Raw genomic sequence first — 16,001 nt, 5'->3', positions numbered from 1 at the left:
CTTGAGCCATAATATGTCAGCGTTGCCATTTAGAGATTCTTCCTGCAACGACAAGAGGCTCTCACAGAAACTGCTTTGATTAGGCTGGTACATGTTTAAAGGCACATGCTGAATACTTGAAAGGAAGAGGGAGAAAATAACACTGTTGTCAGTGATATTGTTTTTCAGTTAGCTCTGGCATTAGGCCCTGTGATTTTTCAAACATGAACAGTGTCATCATTACTCTGAATCTCATCAATGAATGCAGACAAGATTGTGTATTTCTGACTCTGAGCAACTGCCTTGAAATACTTTTCACACCCTGTTGCATCTTTTATGACTGTTGCTTGAAGGGTTGTAATTTCCCCCGCAAAAGTGGTACTACTATCAAACCCTGTGAAATGCACGCTTGGTCCTTAGCTGTTTCAGGAAGTGTGTGTGGAGGGAGCGTTTGGGTCCATTCTCCCAAACTTCTTGAGATATGCCGTCTTGATTCATTTTGTGCAAAGGTCTTGCAGCCATAGTGTCCCATGCTGAAATGGCTGGCCAGTGGCTGCAACCTGAACTCAGCACAGCTACCCCCCCCCCACAAATATTTTGTGAAATCTGATCAGCACTGATCAGAGTCATTTTGACAACGAACCATTTTATTAAGTGTGTAACCAGTCTATGTAAGTGTGTATACTGGTGCTTACATTGTGTTACTCTTTGCAAAACATATATAAACATTTTCCAAACAAAGTTAAACAAATTTCAAAATCTTCTTTCCTAAAATTAACGTTGGGTACTTGTGGAAGGTGTGTTCAAACTGTATCATTAATACAGATATCCTAAGTAAATATGGCTTAATACTTTTGTGAAGGAATTAAGCCTCCAGGGCTTTTATCTGTATGGCTGAATTTTAGTGCCCGTTTGCTTCAGACACATTCTAAAACTGTCTCAATTTTCTTAACTGAAATAGCTAGATATTTAGTTTTGCCTGATGATTTCCAAACAAAAATGAGATATAATATTTTTTTTGGCCCAAACCTTATCTGCAAATCTTTGCATCTATCACATATGCAGAACTCTGCATCAGACTGGAAGCAGAATTCTGTGAAATATTTTTTTGAAAGACTGAATGGCAACCAGCCTGGTTCACTAAAATAACACATGAGTTATTTTGTGTTTCTTTTGATTTGGGGACAAATCGTTATGTGCCTTGCTTGCATTTTCCAGGCTCCCACTTGCCATTGATGGGACCAAAACAATTATGTCAAGTCTGACATACAGAAAGGGTCATCACCAGACCCTAGAACCATTTGAGTCCATGAGACTTTGGTCTCTGACTTCAGTGGAACCAAGTTTAGATTCTCAGGAACACATAGAAGATCTTGGATATCATTGAGCTCCACTGCATCTAAGGAGGTCAGCACCTAGGCATTTTTCAAGTTATATTTTTCAATCTTACATGATCCAGCTCTCTCCCAGCTAGATTATATCCCTCACTAGAACGTACAGCCTTTGGAGGCAGTCAGGATGGCACTGGGATTCTTGTGGCACCATTCAGAAATTTCCATCATGCTGGCGTCCTCTACTGACACTGATCCTGGAGGTTTCAGCCAACAAAGCATCTTCTTTTTACATTTTAACACATTCCCTTCAGTTGATGTGTTGCCAGTTGCCTCTACTTCCCAAGCAACCTGGACATTTTAAGTACCAGTAACCATTATTCATTGTGATCACAACAGATGACGTCTTCTGATTACACAGAAAAAGGTTAAAAGCCGATACTTTTTTTTCTCTTTAGGGTACTGTACTATTCTAAAACAGAGTCCCCTGGACCCCTGTCCAATTTGTATCCCTGATTTTTGTTTATGCAGTGTTACATATATTTAGCATTTTTCCTTTCCCCTTGAAAAATTCAAATCTGACTATTCAGCAGCTCCTGCCGCTTCCTCGGGATTCTTTCCATCATTCTGGATCATTCGAACAATGTGCGTCAGGTCCAGGCTACGGGTCAGGATGTCAAGTAGAACCTCATCCTTCTGTACTCCGTCCATGAACTCCTCCAGAGACAGCTCACCTACAAAAATACAAAAGGTCTCAATTCATGTACTGTATAGCCTAATGTAATGGATGGTGTGGTATCTGATTTTCAAAGGGATGACATGGAAACCGAATTGGCTATTTCTGCATTATGCCCACCATTTCTGCCCAAGTCGGAGTTGCAGGATTTTGTTTCACATCCAAAGAAGAGAGAACCCACCCTTTCCTTACATCAATGTCACAATAGCTGATCAACCTACTTTCAAGGTCTGTAGCATATCAGATCTGAATCCGTTATCTTCACCCCTTTAAATTCCTATTTAAAATCTCTCTACTCAATTGATTTCTCTCTTTTTGACTAATCTCAACCCTGATTAAATTGCTTCTTCTCCTGAATAAGCAAAATGTCTTAAGCATCTCAGTGGAGTACATGATTTGCAGACCTCAGGCTTAGTTAACTGACTTTTCCACAGTCTTTCCGTAGACCTGCATTGGAGTTTTGTTCCCCTCTCACATTAACATTTTGTTGCATTTCTTAGGACCAACTTGCAGTGCAGTGTGAGGGGGGAATAGTTTCAAAGATTCAGAAAAGGAAGTGGAATGTTTGGAATGGAATGTCAGTTATGTCTGCCTTAAAAGCATAATGGTCAGAGGGCCAACAGAAAAGAAGTAGTCTTATTTATTTATTTAGTTAGTTAATTAATTTCTTCCTACCAAAGAAATGCAAGGTAGTACCCCACCTCTCTTTGATCAATTTTGGCATGTAACACTGGCAGCCATCCCTCCTGCACTGAATTTTCTCTAGTGCAAACTGAAACCTTCAGACAAGAGTCCTATGACCACACACTGGTAGGTCCCAGTCTATATTTTTGGCCTATAAATGTCAGGCCACACCTTGGAGTGCATAGAGAAATTCTTACCATCTCCATTTATATCGATTTTATCAAACACCATGTTTGTGAATTCCTCAGCTGTCATTACTTCATGACATGGGTTGATGGTGCGAATCGCCTGCAGGAAATTGAGATGGAGAACATTTAATGAGCTCAAGCTGCAAAGTTATGTATTTGCATACAGTAGATGGATTACTCCCCCCCCCCCGGCCCCTATGTGCATCAGTGGAGGACACATAAGTCTGCTTTGCCCCATTACGGCCACCCCCACCCTGCCCTCTTTAGGCCCCCACATGTCAGTGGTCATGTGTCAGTTGGACACGTGCAAAATGGTTGCCTCCTGTATTGAAGCAGTAAAGGGCAACTGTGTCATGGAATCTTCCACAAATGTCTGCCAAACACCATCAATACAACAATTGGCCAAGGAAAATAACTCACCTTAATGATGTTTAGCAACTCATCCCTGTCAATACAGCCGTTTCCGTCCACATCATACAGTTTGAAGTACCATCTCAGCTTCTGTTCCACTTTTCCCTTCAGGACCAAGCTTAGAGCTGCCACATACTCCATAAAATCAATGTAGCCATCCTGTTGAAACACAAGAGGCAGCTTGTCAGATGCTATGAGTAAGCCATAGCCATTCTTGCTGAATGCTTTTGTGCCTTAAACATTGGATCAACCACAGGGTGCACACAAACAGCCTGGCAAAATACATTTGCAATGAAAGTCATCAAAGAGAACTGCTCTTACCAAAACACACTCTTGGAGACCTTAGCCTCATCCTACCATTCATCCATGGTCTTTTTTCTGCACACCTACTTTATAATATTTATATTGCTTCCCATAGGCACTGTTTCTGTTACAATCAAATACGTATCTCAACTTTTGTAATGCAAGTGCAATTACAACCCTGCTTTAAAGCCGGACAGAGGTATTAGTCAATGTTTGCAACATTACACAGAACATTTAGAGTAGGAAAAGGAACTGAAATGGGGTCCCTTAGGTCACAAGCACCACTTCTCCAGTGAATTAAGCCGAAAGCTGATCTTGTGTATGGCAGCCTTTTCCACATGGTTTTTGTTTATATGAATTTTACAGTGCTGTCAGACAAATAGAAAGATCACTGCTTGCTGCTTTTCACAGTTCCTCTGAAGAGTTGGGAGATAAAAGAGGTGGCACTTTTAGACATCAACTACCAGCGATGTCTCAAAACATGCAATTTAGCACCACACCAAAAGAATGAAGCATCTGATGGTTTTGCCACCTCAGATGAACCTAATTTCTAGTGTCCTCCTTTTATACAGGAGCAAAGATTTCCTAGAGATCTGCCTTTCATGGGCTCATTGACTGCTTATGTATATTGTCTGTACCTCTGTGATTCTCAAGCTGCTGTTAAAATAATGTTGACAAATCACTGCAAAGTTAAGGGAATGATTGTATTTCTACTACAAAACAGCTGATGTAAAAAGGGGGTGGGGGTGGGGGACCCTGGTGGACAAAAACCTTCCAAAATAACAAATAGATTTATTGTATTTACATATTTCTTCAAGTTTTTCTGCAGTGGAAAATGAAAAAAAAGAAGAAGTGCAGGATCCTCTGTGCTGAATCTGTTCCATATATCCATTCACTGCTAAATATCACTGGTACAATGGCATTTTGGAACACAATGTCGATCAGGAATGTATAGATGGATGCCAGAGAACTGTGCTTTTGAAATTCATGCGGCTGCGACTTTTGTGCAGATCTCAAATGTATATACATTTGCTAACCGAAACCTAAGGCTGCAATCCTTGGCAAGAAGAACTTGACAGACCAAATTATTTGTCCAGCTTTGTCTCCATGGAGATTAATTTCATTTTGAGCCCTGATTATCTGTATCTTCGTCCTTGTGCTTCATTTTGTTTTGTGATTGTCTGTTGCCATGCTACCTAGAGATTCACGTCTTGGCCAGGACTTTCAAGGTGCTTTTTAAGAAGCTATGTGTCAGGATCAATGTACGTTTGCATGCATTATACAACTAAGATGTAAGAGCAGGTGCTGCTTCGGAAATTCTGGAATAGTCTGCTCAAATCATGTCTGTATAGACCTGCTAAAAACTAAACAAACGAAAACAACAACAACCACTACACTAGATAGCTGTACGGTTTCATCTCTATGCTTCAATGACAGAACAGTACAATTTGAAGGGGAATATAGATTCCCGTGGGATGTTCTCTTACGGCAACTCAAACTATTTCCCTCTAGATCACAAACAGCTAATCTGATTTATTCTACAGGCGCAAAAGTCAGATTAGGTTTAACAACATTGAACCCAATTACCGGATTGGATTTCCTGCATGTTGATTTATTCATCATGGCTGGGATTCAAAGAACCATGCAGCTAAATTGCACAAGCTCAAGGGGGCTTTCAACTTGCGTTGCTCAAACGGCAGTTCTTTATCCCACATGTCATAGCCACATTTGTAACCAAGGAGACTTTCAAAATAAGTTGGTGGTATGGCATGGGGGTGGCATCTGCTGTTCATGAAGGAGAAGGGTAAAAAAATCTCACTGGGCCAAGCACAGAGCAGCTCTGGATCCCACTTTAAAAGTTTATTTAGTGTATTTTTGGTCAACCTGGCACACTTCTTGCATTTTCTTCGTTTAATCTGTTGAAAGGGAGAAACAAAAACTTTGCTAACAGAAACCTAAGTCAGCAATTATTGGTAAGAAGTAAATTAAAAGCCATGGAATATATTTTCATACAAATATCCATGTTTGAGTATGCATGTTAGTCGTGTCTTTCACGAGGTCCAGCACTGAGGGCCTTCTGGTGGTTCCCTCACTGTGAGAAGCAAAGTTACAGGGAACTAGGCAGAGGGCCTTCTCGGAAACCCAGCCAGATGGGCAGGGTAATAATAATAATAATAATAATAATAATTACTATTTCTTCTTCTTCATAATCATCATCATCATCATCATAATTCTCTCTTATCTTAAAGACTCATTGAGAAATCAAGACTTGCTTTATATGGGACTTTAGTTTGGCAAGGCCTGAAGATTAAAAGATCTGGTAACTCTCAATGTGAGTTGCAAGGCTGATTATTCCTATGACGTTGTGAGTAGGAGGCTGGATCTATGGTTATGAAACTGCCCCATGCTGAAAGCATAATTAAATTACTGCACGTGGCAGTGCAGGCAGAGTGCAAATGTTTAATCACAGGGTAAAGATGGTTGGGCAGGTGTCACTGCATGAGGAAGCATTCATATGGAAAAAACTGGTTATTTTCTCATTTCAACCACTGTCATTCATGATTAATTCTTATGCAAGAACAGGAAACAAATCTTGATTTTGATCAACTGTCTATCCCTTGCCTCCAAGAATTTCCATTGTAACTTCTCTCAAAATAATGGGATTGTACTGTTTTATAACCAGCTATACATTTTATGTCCAATTTATTTCAATGAACTTTAAGAACATGAAAAGTCTGCAGACATCCATTGAGGAAATCATGGATGAAAACTAAATTCGCATGGATGTGTGCTCAATGACTTTGCACAACCACTTCCTTAATCCATCAAATCCTAGGAGTTCATTAAATTAATAAAGACCAAGTTGTGCATCCTTTAATCATAAACAGAAATAACCTGATATGGAATTATGGTTGTAGTCTTAAATGTACCAACAGAGATTATGTCCCTTTGAACTGTGTGGGACTTCTACAGTATATAAATATGCTTAAGATCATGCTTCTTAGAAGGCATTAGTTTGACCCAATATACAACAAGTCAAGCCAAAGCTCTAGTCCACAAATTCTTGCTCAATTTGGTAGTTGTAAGTGATAGCATCTAATGAAAGTTTTATCAAACACTGTGGATTAGATAGTCCTGAATACTCAATTCAGTGCATACATAAATTCTCAGATATGCAGAGGGTGAGTGAGAAATTTTGGGCATTTGTAAATTATTATTGGTCCTGTAAGATATATAGTTGTTGTCAAGAATAATGGAGACCATTACAAAAAAAAGCAAAATGCCAAATGTTGGATACAAAACAGGATATTAACCTGTTTCATTTCCAAATGAAGTCCTGCAATTTAAGAAAAGTGTTCTGCTGAAACAAAAATTCCTCAAATGATTGCACTGGGTTCTATATCAAACAGAGAACCTTCATAAATTGCTGAAGCTCCCAATTTCAGACCATGTACCTCAAACTCACGAGGGCTGTAAATCACAGGATAGTGACATAGTAGAAAGGTGAGGCTTAGCAGAATCCGCCCTCCTCACCTTCACATGTTTGCTCACATGTAGAGATGAACAGAGATGGAGGAGAAATGCAATTCAATTTGCATTTAAAGGTGAATCTACCTAATTTGCACTGACTGAAACAATACAAGAACTGAAAATTCTCAGAATTTTCCAGTGCAGTATAAAAATGCATATATTAGGACGAAATGTGCATGAAAATTAATATATCTGTGAAAATGACATACAAAAATGCATTATATTAGAGGAAATTGCTTTGTAATAATGGATTATATTGGGGAAATCACTATTTTTAATAGGCAGAATTGCATAAAAACAAATGTATCTGAAGAGAAATCTGCACTGATGAATTTTTCTGATAATTTTTTTTTTAATCACAAACTTATATGGAAATCTGGAGAATAGAATTTAAGATTGTAAAGAGGAGGAACTGAGAGAAACAGAGACTAACAGATTTGCCTGTTCCTAGATATGGACAAATCTGTCAGTTTCAGTTTCTCATTTTTTTAAAAAAAATATTAAATTCAATTTGCCACATTTCCACATTAGTTGCACTTTTTTTAACATTCACCTGAAAATTCTTCAGCCTTTTAGCATGCTTTTGTCCTAATATGCACATTTAGAAAGTGCAAATTAGCTAGGTGCAAATTAAAATGAAAACAGAATGAAATGTCTCATCCATCTCTACTTAGACACAAGTAGAACAAATGCCTGATTAAAAATTTATTAAAAACAAAAAAAATTCCTTCCAGTAGCACCTTAAAGACCAACTAAGTCAGTTCTTGGTATGAGCTTTCGTGTGCATGCACACTTCTTCAGATACTTCTTCTGAAGAAGTGTGCATGCACACGAAAGCTCATACCAAGAACTGACTTAGTTGGTCTTTAAGGTGCTACTGGAAGGAATTTTTTTTGTTTTGACTATGGCAGACCAACACGGCTACCTATCTGTAACTAAAAATTTATTGTTGCTTTTGGTGAAAACTGAAGCAGGATTTTACTGATAAGGGCATTATTTTAAACAAAATTATCATTGTCGGTTTGAATATTTGTAACTGATAATTCTGAGCTCTGTATCACAAGGTGAAATGGATAGAACCATTTTTCCAAATTGAAATGTCATTATTAAAATCTGTTTTTATTAGAAGCAATGTCTGACAAGCTCTTACCACAACAAAAACAAGACAATATATCATTTAATCATTTTGCCTGTGTAACTTTTTGCTTTGAAGTTAAAACTCAATTGAGGGCCTAAAGAGAAAGTCTGGAATAATTTTCATTTGGGGTGACTTTTCATGGGAGGCAGATGGAACAAAACATTGCCTTCCTGAGACATTCCCCAATTGTTGAAATTAAATAGCAGGTCTCCTTGACAGGAAATATTAGCTATTGCGTGTTGAGGTCCCCAGGTCCACCCCAATAACTCACACATCACACAGAATTTTTGTTTAAGGTTTTTGGCATAATTTTGGCCACAACTTTATTAAAATACAAATTTGTGAGTGGTTGCTTAGGCATTGGTTGCGACTATCTGCCCCCACCATGGGGGACAGACTGACATTCCGCACGATGCGAAAGTCAGAATGGGGGAATACACTTGGGGGTTACGCGGAGCAGGGAACCTGCCCTCACCCCAAATGCAACCAGGCATTGGTTGCGACTATCTGCCCCCACCATGGGGGACAGACTGACATTCTGCACGATGTGAAAGTCAGAATGGGGGAATACACTTGGGGGTTACGCGGAGCAGGGAACCTGCCCTCACCCCAAATGCAACCAGGAGCTCATTGCTATGGCCCGAGCACCCTTGACAGAGTGGACAAGCAATAGTTAGCCCCCAATTCCTTTAACGGAATCCCTTGCAGCAGCAGCATTAGAGGGGCAGGCACAGCCAATCCATGCCCCTCAACCAACCAAACCATAAACCAATGCCTAACCGCAACCTTACAAGTTGTGACGATTTGCTACGCAGTAGGCAAAAACCAAATGGCCCCAGCCAATCAGCCAGATGGACAAAATTCCTACCAGGCCCCCGCTCCAAAGCAGACGACCCCATGACAGGCATAGCAAGGTCAAAGCGAACAACCCTATTCTAGGGAGGGAGGGACGGGCAATCCACTGCACGGGCGAAAAGAGGAAGCCCTAGCCTCGTGCAAGGAGTTTTAGCATTTCTGGCTGTCAATCAATAAATGGCAACATTAATTTCTTCCCAACAACAAGGGAAGCCCCAATCGCATCAGTGGCCAACGATCAGTTAGCCCGCCCCCAACTTTGGAGTGTCCTGGTGGCCCCCACCGCAACACGTGCTCTCCATGAAGGAGAACATGCTTTGTTGGACTATAGCTCCTATTAGCCTTGACAACTAGCCATAGTGGCTGGAGACAATGAGAGGTGGAAGGCAGAACTTTGGTTCAGCATCTCTGATATCATGTGTCCTTAGCAGCACCTTTTAGCCTAAAGTAGTTGAAGTAAGGTCAGTTTTGTTCTGTAGACTTCTGTAGTATGAAATACCTCAAATCCTAATACAGTACTTTCAAATGACTGTGGACAGTGAATAGATGTTATGCATTTTCAGGCAGAGAGCTACGGTCCTCTGGTGGAAAGTAATTGGGGGTAGCATTCCAAAGGTTTGTGGGCCAGGCCCCAAAGTGGACAGAACCAGAAACACACACAGCCACACACACATGATCACACTAACCTATGTACAAGGGATGACTGCTTAAGTGCCAAACAGCAAAGTTTTTTTAATGACTACAGGGAACACACACACACACCAGACACACACTTAACACACAAGCACACACTTAGCACTCACTTTTAACAGAGAAACACACTTAATTTTTATAATTAACACAAGGATGCACACTTAACACACATTTAAGTGCACACACAGGTTCAGCCAAAGTTGGGCACTTTTAGTTGCATAGTGATGTCAGCAGGAAAGTTAAGCACTTACTTAAAGTATTTTACAGTAAAATCAATAAGACTATAAAGTACTCAATTTTGGCTGGATCACTCTCACACTCTACATCTTTTTAGTCTAACTGTGGGAAGACTAATATGTGGGGGAGACTTTCTTGCACAGGTATGAAGCATTTGGGGTCAGTTACGGTAAATAACCTCTTTATCCATTGTCTCTGATGATACTTCTCAGACAAAGTTCTCTCTCACGCTCTCTCTCTCTCTCTCTCTCTCTCTCTCTCTCTCTATTACAAAATACTCTCTAATAATTAAAAATGACTTTCTGCAAGCACGGGATGTTTATATCATTTAATATTTGCCCTAAATATTTCCCCCCTTTTTCTAAAATAACTAGGGTGGTGCAGAGAGGTATAGAAAAGACTTACAGACTCTGGTTCAGAATTTAATGAGCCACAGAATAACTGATCATAATCCATGCCATTATAACCAACCTTCACTTCTCTGGCTCAGTCCTTATATGTCATTTTGGCATATAAGTGGTATACAAATTAATAAATAATAAAATAATTGTTGTTGTTGTTTAGTCGTTTAGTCGTGTCCGACTCTTCGTGACCCCATGGACCAGAGCACGCCAGGCACTCCTGTCTTCCACTGCCTCCCGCAGTTTGGTCAGACTCATGTTTGTAGCTTCGAAGACACCACCCAACCATCTCATCCTCTGTCGTCCCCTTCTCCTTGTGCCCTCAATCTTTCCCAACATCAGGGTCTCTTCCAGGGAGTCTTCTCTTCTCATGAGGTGGCCAAAGTATAAAATAATAGCAATTCTCAATTTGTCTTTGGCTATCCACTGAAAGAGCCGCATTAGTGACAAGGCTTTTTAAAAAACCTCATTGGAGACACCCTGAAAGAGCACCTTTGCAGACCTGCCAAGTGCCCCTATTTTCCAGAAGCTGTTCCAGTTTCTGATCTGATCTTGGAGTGTCCCACTTTTCCTTAGGATGTCCCTATCTTCATCAGATAAATATTGGAGGATATGGTAGAATGTCCTTATTTTCATCAGGTAAATGTTGGAGAGTATGTGATCCCTGAGCCAAGGAGATAAGTAACTATACAGACTTTAGAAGACATCTGAAGGCAGCCCTATATAGGGAAGGATGTCCCTATTTTCATCAGCAAAATGTTGGAGAGTATGCCTTTGCTGCCATGAACCCAGTGCTTCCTTGCCAGACAGGAGGACAGATGAATAGCAACACCCCACCTTAACATACCATGCATAAACCCCATTCATTATCCCCCAAATTATCTCCAGATGAAATCATCTTAAATGATTTCCCCAACCCAGTTCACCCCACAACAAAATTTCCCTCAAATTCATTTTATACTCAGAAATACTTGGGGCACTTAGAAAAAGATTTGGGATTCTTACGGGTCCCCTGTTAAATGGATCTAGAACACATCTGACTTAAGAGTAAAGACAGGGCTGCCTCCTTTGACATCTGCAGATCAATTCTATACTTAACACATGCTGAATGACAGCAGGAATTGACCCTAGGGCCTTTTGCCTAGAAAATAAGCTTTACATGCCCCTAGGTCTTGAAAGCTTCTTATACAGCTTTGCTCCTGGTTTGCCAGCACTCCACATGTGATGACCCTGTATCAACTCCACTGATGTTAAACAGGTCACTGTCAGCATATAATCAGAATAGCAGTATTTTCCATGGGGCAGCAGTAACCAATATTCCAGCTCCCCCGAAAAAGGCTTGGAGAAGATCACCAGGCTAAAATGAGACTAGAAGCTCCTCAGGAGTGTTGCATGATCAGAATATTCAGGGCATCAGCAGTAATAGAAAATTTGCTTTGCAGATGCAGGTAACAGAGTTTTTTTTGTTACAAATCTTCAGAAATGCTCATGTGACGTGGTTCTGGGTGCAGGACTTTGAAAACGGCAGGCTTTGAAATTTCCATTTAACCCAGCAGTAAAGGTAAATGATTAAACTAGCCATAATAACCAGACTACTTCTGAAAAAGATCCAACACATATAGCACGTTCACAAGCAGCAATTCAAAACTGAGAAAGGCACATTCCATTCAAAAAAATAGAAAGTGTGCAATATCATAACAGACAGAAATTACTGTTCTATATCAAACAAAGTAAAAACGGCAAAGATCAACATTGTGAGGATTAGATGTTATTTCATAGTATTTTAGATAAGAACCACATGTTCTTATATGTATGGGCATTACATATGTAAACAGAATGTTGTCTGACTGCAGCTGAATACCCACCTTATTAAAGTCGAATGTTTCAAACATCTGCTCGATGTATTCATTTGATGCTGGAGTCAGGTTTTTCAAGCCAAAAAACTGCTTGAACTCATGCAAGGTCAGCTGACCAGAGGGACACTCCGTCATGAACTTCTTGTACCACTGGTGGCACTCGGTGGCGCTCAGTTCCTCAACAGACTTTCCATCCATGTTCCCCATTGTAAAGCAAAAGAGGTGAGCACGTCTCTCAAAAAACAGTGGAGGACTTCTAGAGGCTTCCCCCTTGTTACAGTTCAGAAGCAGGCGGTATGGTATTTATAAGTGAAAGAAAACAGCAAACCTCCCTAAGGCTTGCTAAAGAGCAGGGATGATTGGGGGAGCTTCCTGAGAAAATTTCACACTCTCTGATGGAGTTTTAAAATTGCAGAAGCCTCTTCAAAGAAGCACCTGATGTTTAAGTACCCACTAAATCCTCCTCCAGCCAATGGGAGAAGAGTCCTATGATGGGATCCCAAAAGGGGCATGGGAAGTTCAGGGCAAAAAATAGAAAGGTGGTAAAATGGGAAAGCGTTTTGCAGATTATGGGACCCAGGAGATTAAAATGGCAGGATTTATCTGAAGACATTGTAAGCTTCTAATCCACTTCTCTTTTGATTCTATCAGCCATGTGCAAATATGGCATACAGGACAGAATGAGCTCCATACTTTGACTATGTGCTGTGTGAACAAGTACTTTATCTGTCCTGAATCGTCTAACATTCGGCATCATTGGGTGTCCACAAGTTATGAGAGAGAGAGAGAGAGAGAGAGAGAGAGAGAGAGAGAGAGAGAAACTTTACTTTGTCCATTTCTTCCAGGGCCTGAGTAATTTTATGAACTTCTATCAGGTCACCTCAGTCTTGTCAACTTTCTTGAGAAATACTGCCATTTGATGTGTTTTCCCTCAAGCCAGCTTCAATCCAAAAACATAAGCCACATTCATTTCGCAGTAAAGCTGAGGTGTGTACATTTGAGACAGCCACGGCATATACATGGATGACAGTGTATGATAGCTTCACAAACAGTGATGGGGAAATCAAACAGGGAATGCTCATCTGGCGAAGACATCCCAGCCCCCTCTCTGGTGTGTACAGCAGCATGCAAATAGACTTGAAACACAGTGGTGGAGTGTTGACCTTGCTGTATTTTAAGCTACTAGTGTGTACATAGCCTTCATCTCCCTAAGTCATACTTGTATCCATCCAACAGGGAAAAACACTAAGCTGCACAGCCCCATTTTTTCCAGCAACCCAGTGTGAAAGGGAGATGTCTTTCCACGTGTCAGCTTTCCTCTTTATTATTATGAGGAATTTGTGGGTGTTAGACACCCTAAACTCTTGGGTCCAGTAGGTGTTAGAATTTAATCAAGGCTTGGAGCGTAAAAACTGGAGGCCAGAGCACTGTGTTTTAAGCTATGTGCCAGACACTTTTAACCCCTGGAATCAGCAAATGTTAAAAGCTAATTAAGCTAGGCTAACTTTCTCAGACAGGCATATAAAAGATGAGTTTGACCAAACTGCGGGAGGCAGTGGAGGACAGAGGTGCCTGGCGTTCTCTGGTCCATGGGGTCACGAAGAGTCGGACACGACTAAACGACTAAACAACAACAAAAACTTTCTCAGCCTGGGGGGATGAGCAATTAAGAGGACAAAGGATCAGAGGGCCTTGGTATGAGATGGCAGATAGTTGGGGCCACCTTCCTCAACTCAGATGATAAAGCCAGAGCTTAGAGAGGTTAGTGTTAGAAGCAATGTGAGTTAGGAGTTATGTGATTGAAACACAAAGCAGCAGTCAGCTCCAGCTGTGCTTGAGTCCTACCCTAGGGTGCACCTCTGGGAAAAACAAGACCCTCTTGGAGTGCTGACGCTATGAACTCCTCCATTGTAGGCTCAGGTTGTATAGATTTATGAATAAACCATATAACATAAAAAGACCATAGTCTCAGCTGCGCCTCATTTCCAAAAGGAGACACGGACCCTGAGTAAAGTACCTGGAACCCCCTGGAATCTCATTCCGCTAAGAGATTGTGGGTGGCCTGCAACTTTCTTCCAGTAGCACCTTAAAGACCAACTAAGTTAGTTCTTGGTATGAGCTTTCGTGTGCATGCACACTTCTTCAGATATGTACACTTCTTCAGATATCTGAAGAAGTGTACATGCACACGAAAGCTCATAGCAAGAACTAACTTAGTTGGTCTTTAAGGTGCTACTGGAAGGAATTTTTTTGTTTTGACTATGGCAGACCAACACGGCTACCTATCTGTAACTGCAACTTTCTTATTATTCTATTTCTATTCTGCCCTTCCTCCACATTTTGTCACACATCTGCTTCAGGCAACACCTGCCTAATGCTCCTCACCACTTCTGCATCAGTTTTGCCAGTGCTTTTTTTCTGGGGGGACGCAGGGGTACGCATACCCCTAAACATTTTGTGAATCTATGTTTGGCCTCATTGAGGGGCGGTATTTCAATATGAGTAGGAAAATTAGAGTACTCCTAAACATTTTTTTTTAGAAAAAAAGCATAGAGTTTTGCTTCTGGGAACCCTTTCCCATTTGTCTCCATCTTCACTACATTGCAGTTTACCCTGAATCAGAAATGCTTTAAGGGGTGGCCTAGCAGGTCCGAGCTCTGAATCTATTGCACCAGCCCAGTCTCCTGCCTGATTTTTCTCCATTTTAAAAAGCCCAGTGCTGGTGAGGCCTTGGCACCTGCCATCTGAATTGGTTCACTTAAAAACTAGCACATGCTAACTATATGCACATTGGTGTCACTGGCCTGTGCCTGGATCCTTGAAGTGCCTAGAAAAACTCCTGCCCTGAATCTGATTGAAATATTATTAAAATAGCAACCGTAAGAGCAATCCAATGCACACTTTTGTGAGATATACATGTATAGCTGCGTATACATGTATTTTCTGAGATATACATGTATATCTGAGATATACATGTATATTTCTGCATGTACATGTATAGGATTGTGCCATTAAGTCACCCACATTTTCCAATGATCGCATTGTTTCATTTATTGCCATATATGCCCACATGGAATGCTTTCCCAGCAGCACCCCATAGAACTTAAGAGACAAATACATAAAATTATAGAAGATCTCAGCTAGCAGGTCTTGCAAGAATTCATGAAAACTGAAGCCAACTTTTGCCAAGAAGTTTCTGGGTCGCCAGAGCAAAACAACGCAGTTCTAAATTCTGTGAGTCTTGCCACTTCTGCCCACTCCCCCAAAAACCCAGGATCTCTGTTGTTTGTTCTATATGTTTCAAGAAACTGTGTCTTTGGAAAGAGCAAGTCAGATCAAGGAATCAGTTGCAGCACAGTGCAAGGCAGTTCGTGACACACTTCTGCAGCTTGTGTAAGTGGATTAATATTAAGGACAAGGAGGAAACACCTGTTTATAGCAGAGGAAATACCATGTCTGCTAAGCACCAGGGATAGCCCCTACGCAATTAGAGGATTTCAAGGGATTCCCTCCAATCTGCTGCAGACCCACTAAGTGTTGAAATTCAGCAGTTAGTTATCCTGACCTAAATTTGGCTTTTGCTAGAAGCTCCTCTGCATTGACACATCTAAGGATTTACTTCTGATCTTCCTTGGCTGCCTTCATCTCTTTCAGAAAG

General features: G+C 40.8%; 1 protein-coding gene across 1 annotated transcript; it reads right to left on the bottom strand.

Moving 5' to 3' along the window:
- Window positions 1-549: 549 nt before the first annotated feature.
- On the bottom strand, window positions 550-12,739 carry GUCA1A (guanylate cyclase activator 1A). Its single transcript, XM_083745450.1, has 4 exons — window positions 12,353-12,739; window positions 3,339-3,488; window positions 2,928-3,018; window positions 550-2,044 (listed from the first exon to the last, which is right to left on the bottom strand). Exons 1-4 carry the CDS (start codon window positions 12,548-12,550, stop codon window positions 1,893-1,895), a joined length of 591 nt encoding a protein of 196 aa, XP_083601576.1. The 5' UTR covers window positions 12,551-12,739; the 3' UTR covers window positions 550-1,892.
- Between the last annotated feature and the right edge of the window lie 3,262 nt (window positions 12,740-16,001).

The sequence above is a fragment of the Podarcis gaigeae genome, assembly GCF_964106915.1.
Source record: "Podarcis gaigeae genome assembly, chromosome: 6".
NCBI lineage: Eukaryota > Metazoa > Chordata > Lepidosauria > Squamata > Lacertidae > Podarcis > Podarcis gaigeae.
The sequence above is the reverse complement of the archived record's forward strand: the minus strand, read 5'-3'. Positions and strand labels throughout refer to the sequence as shown.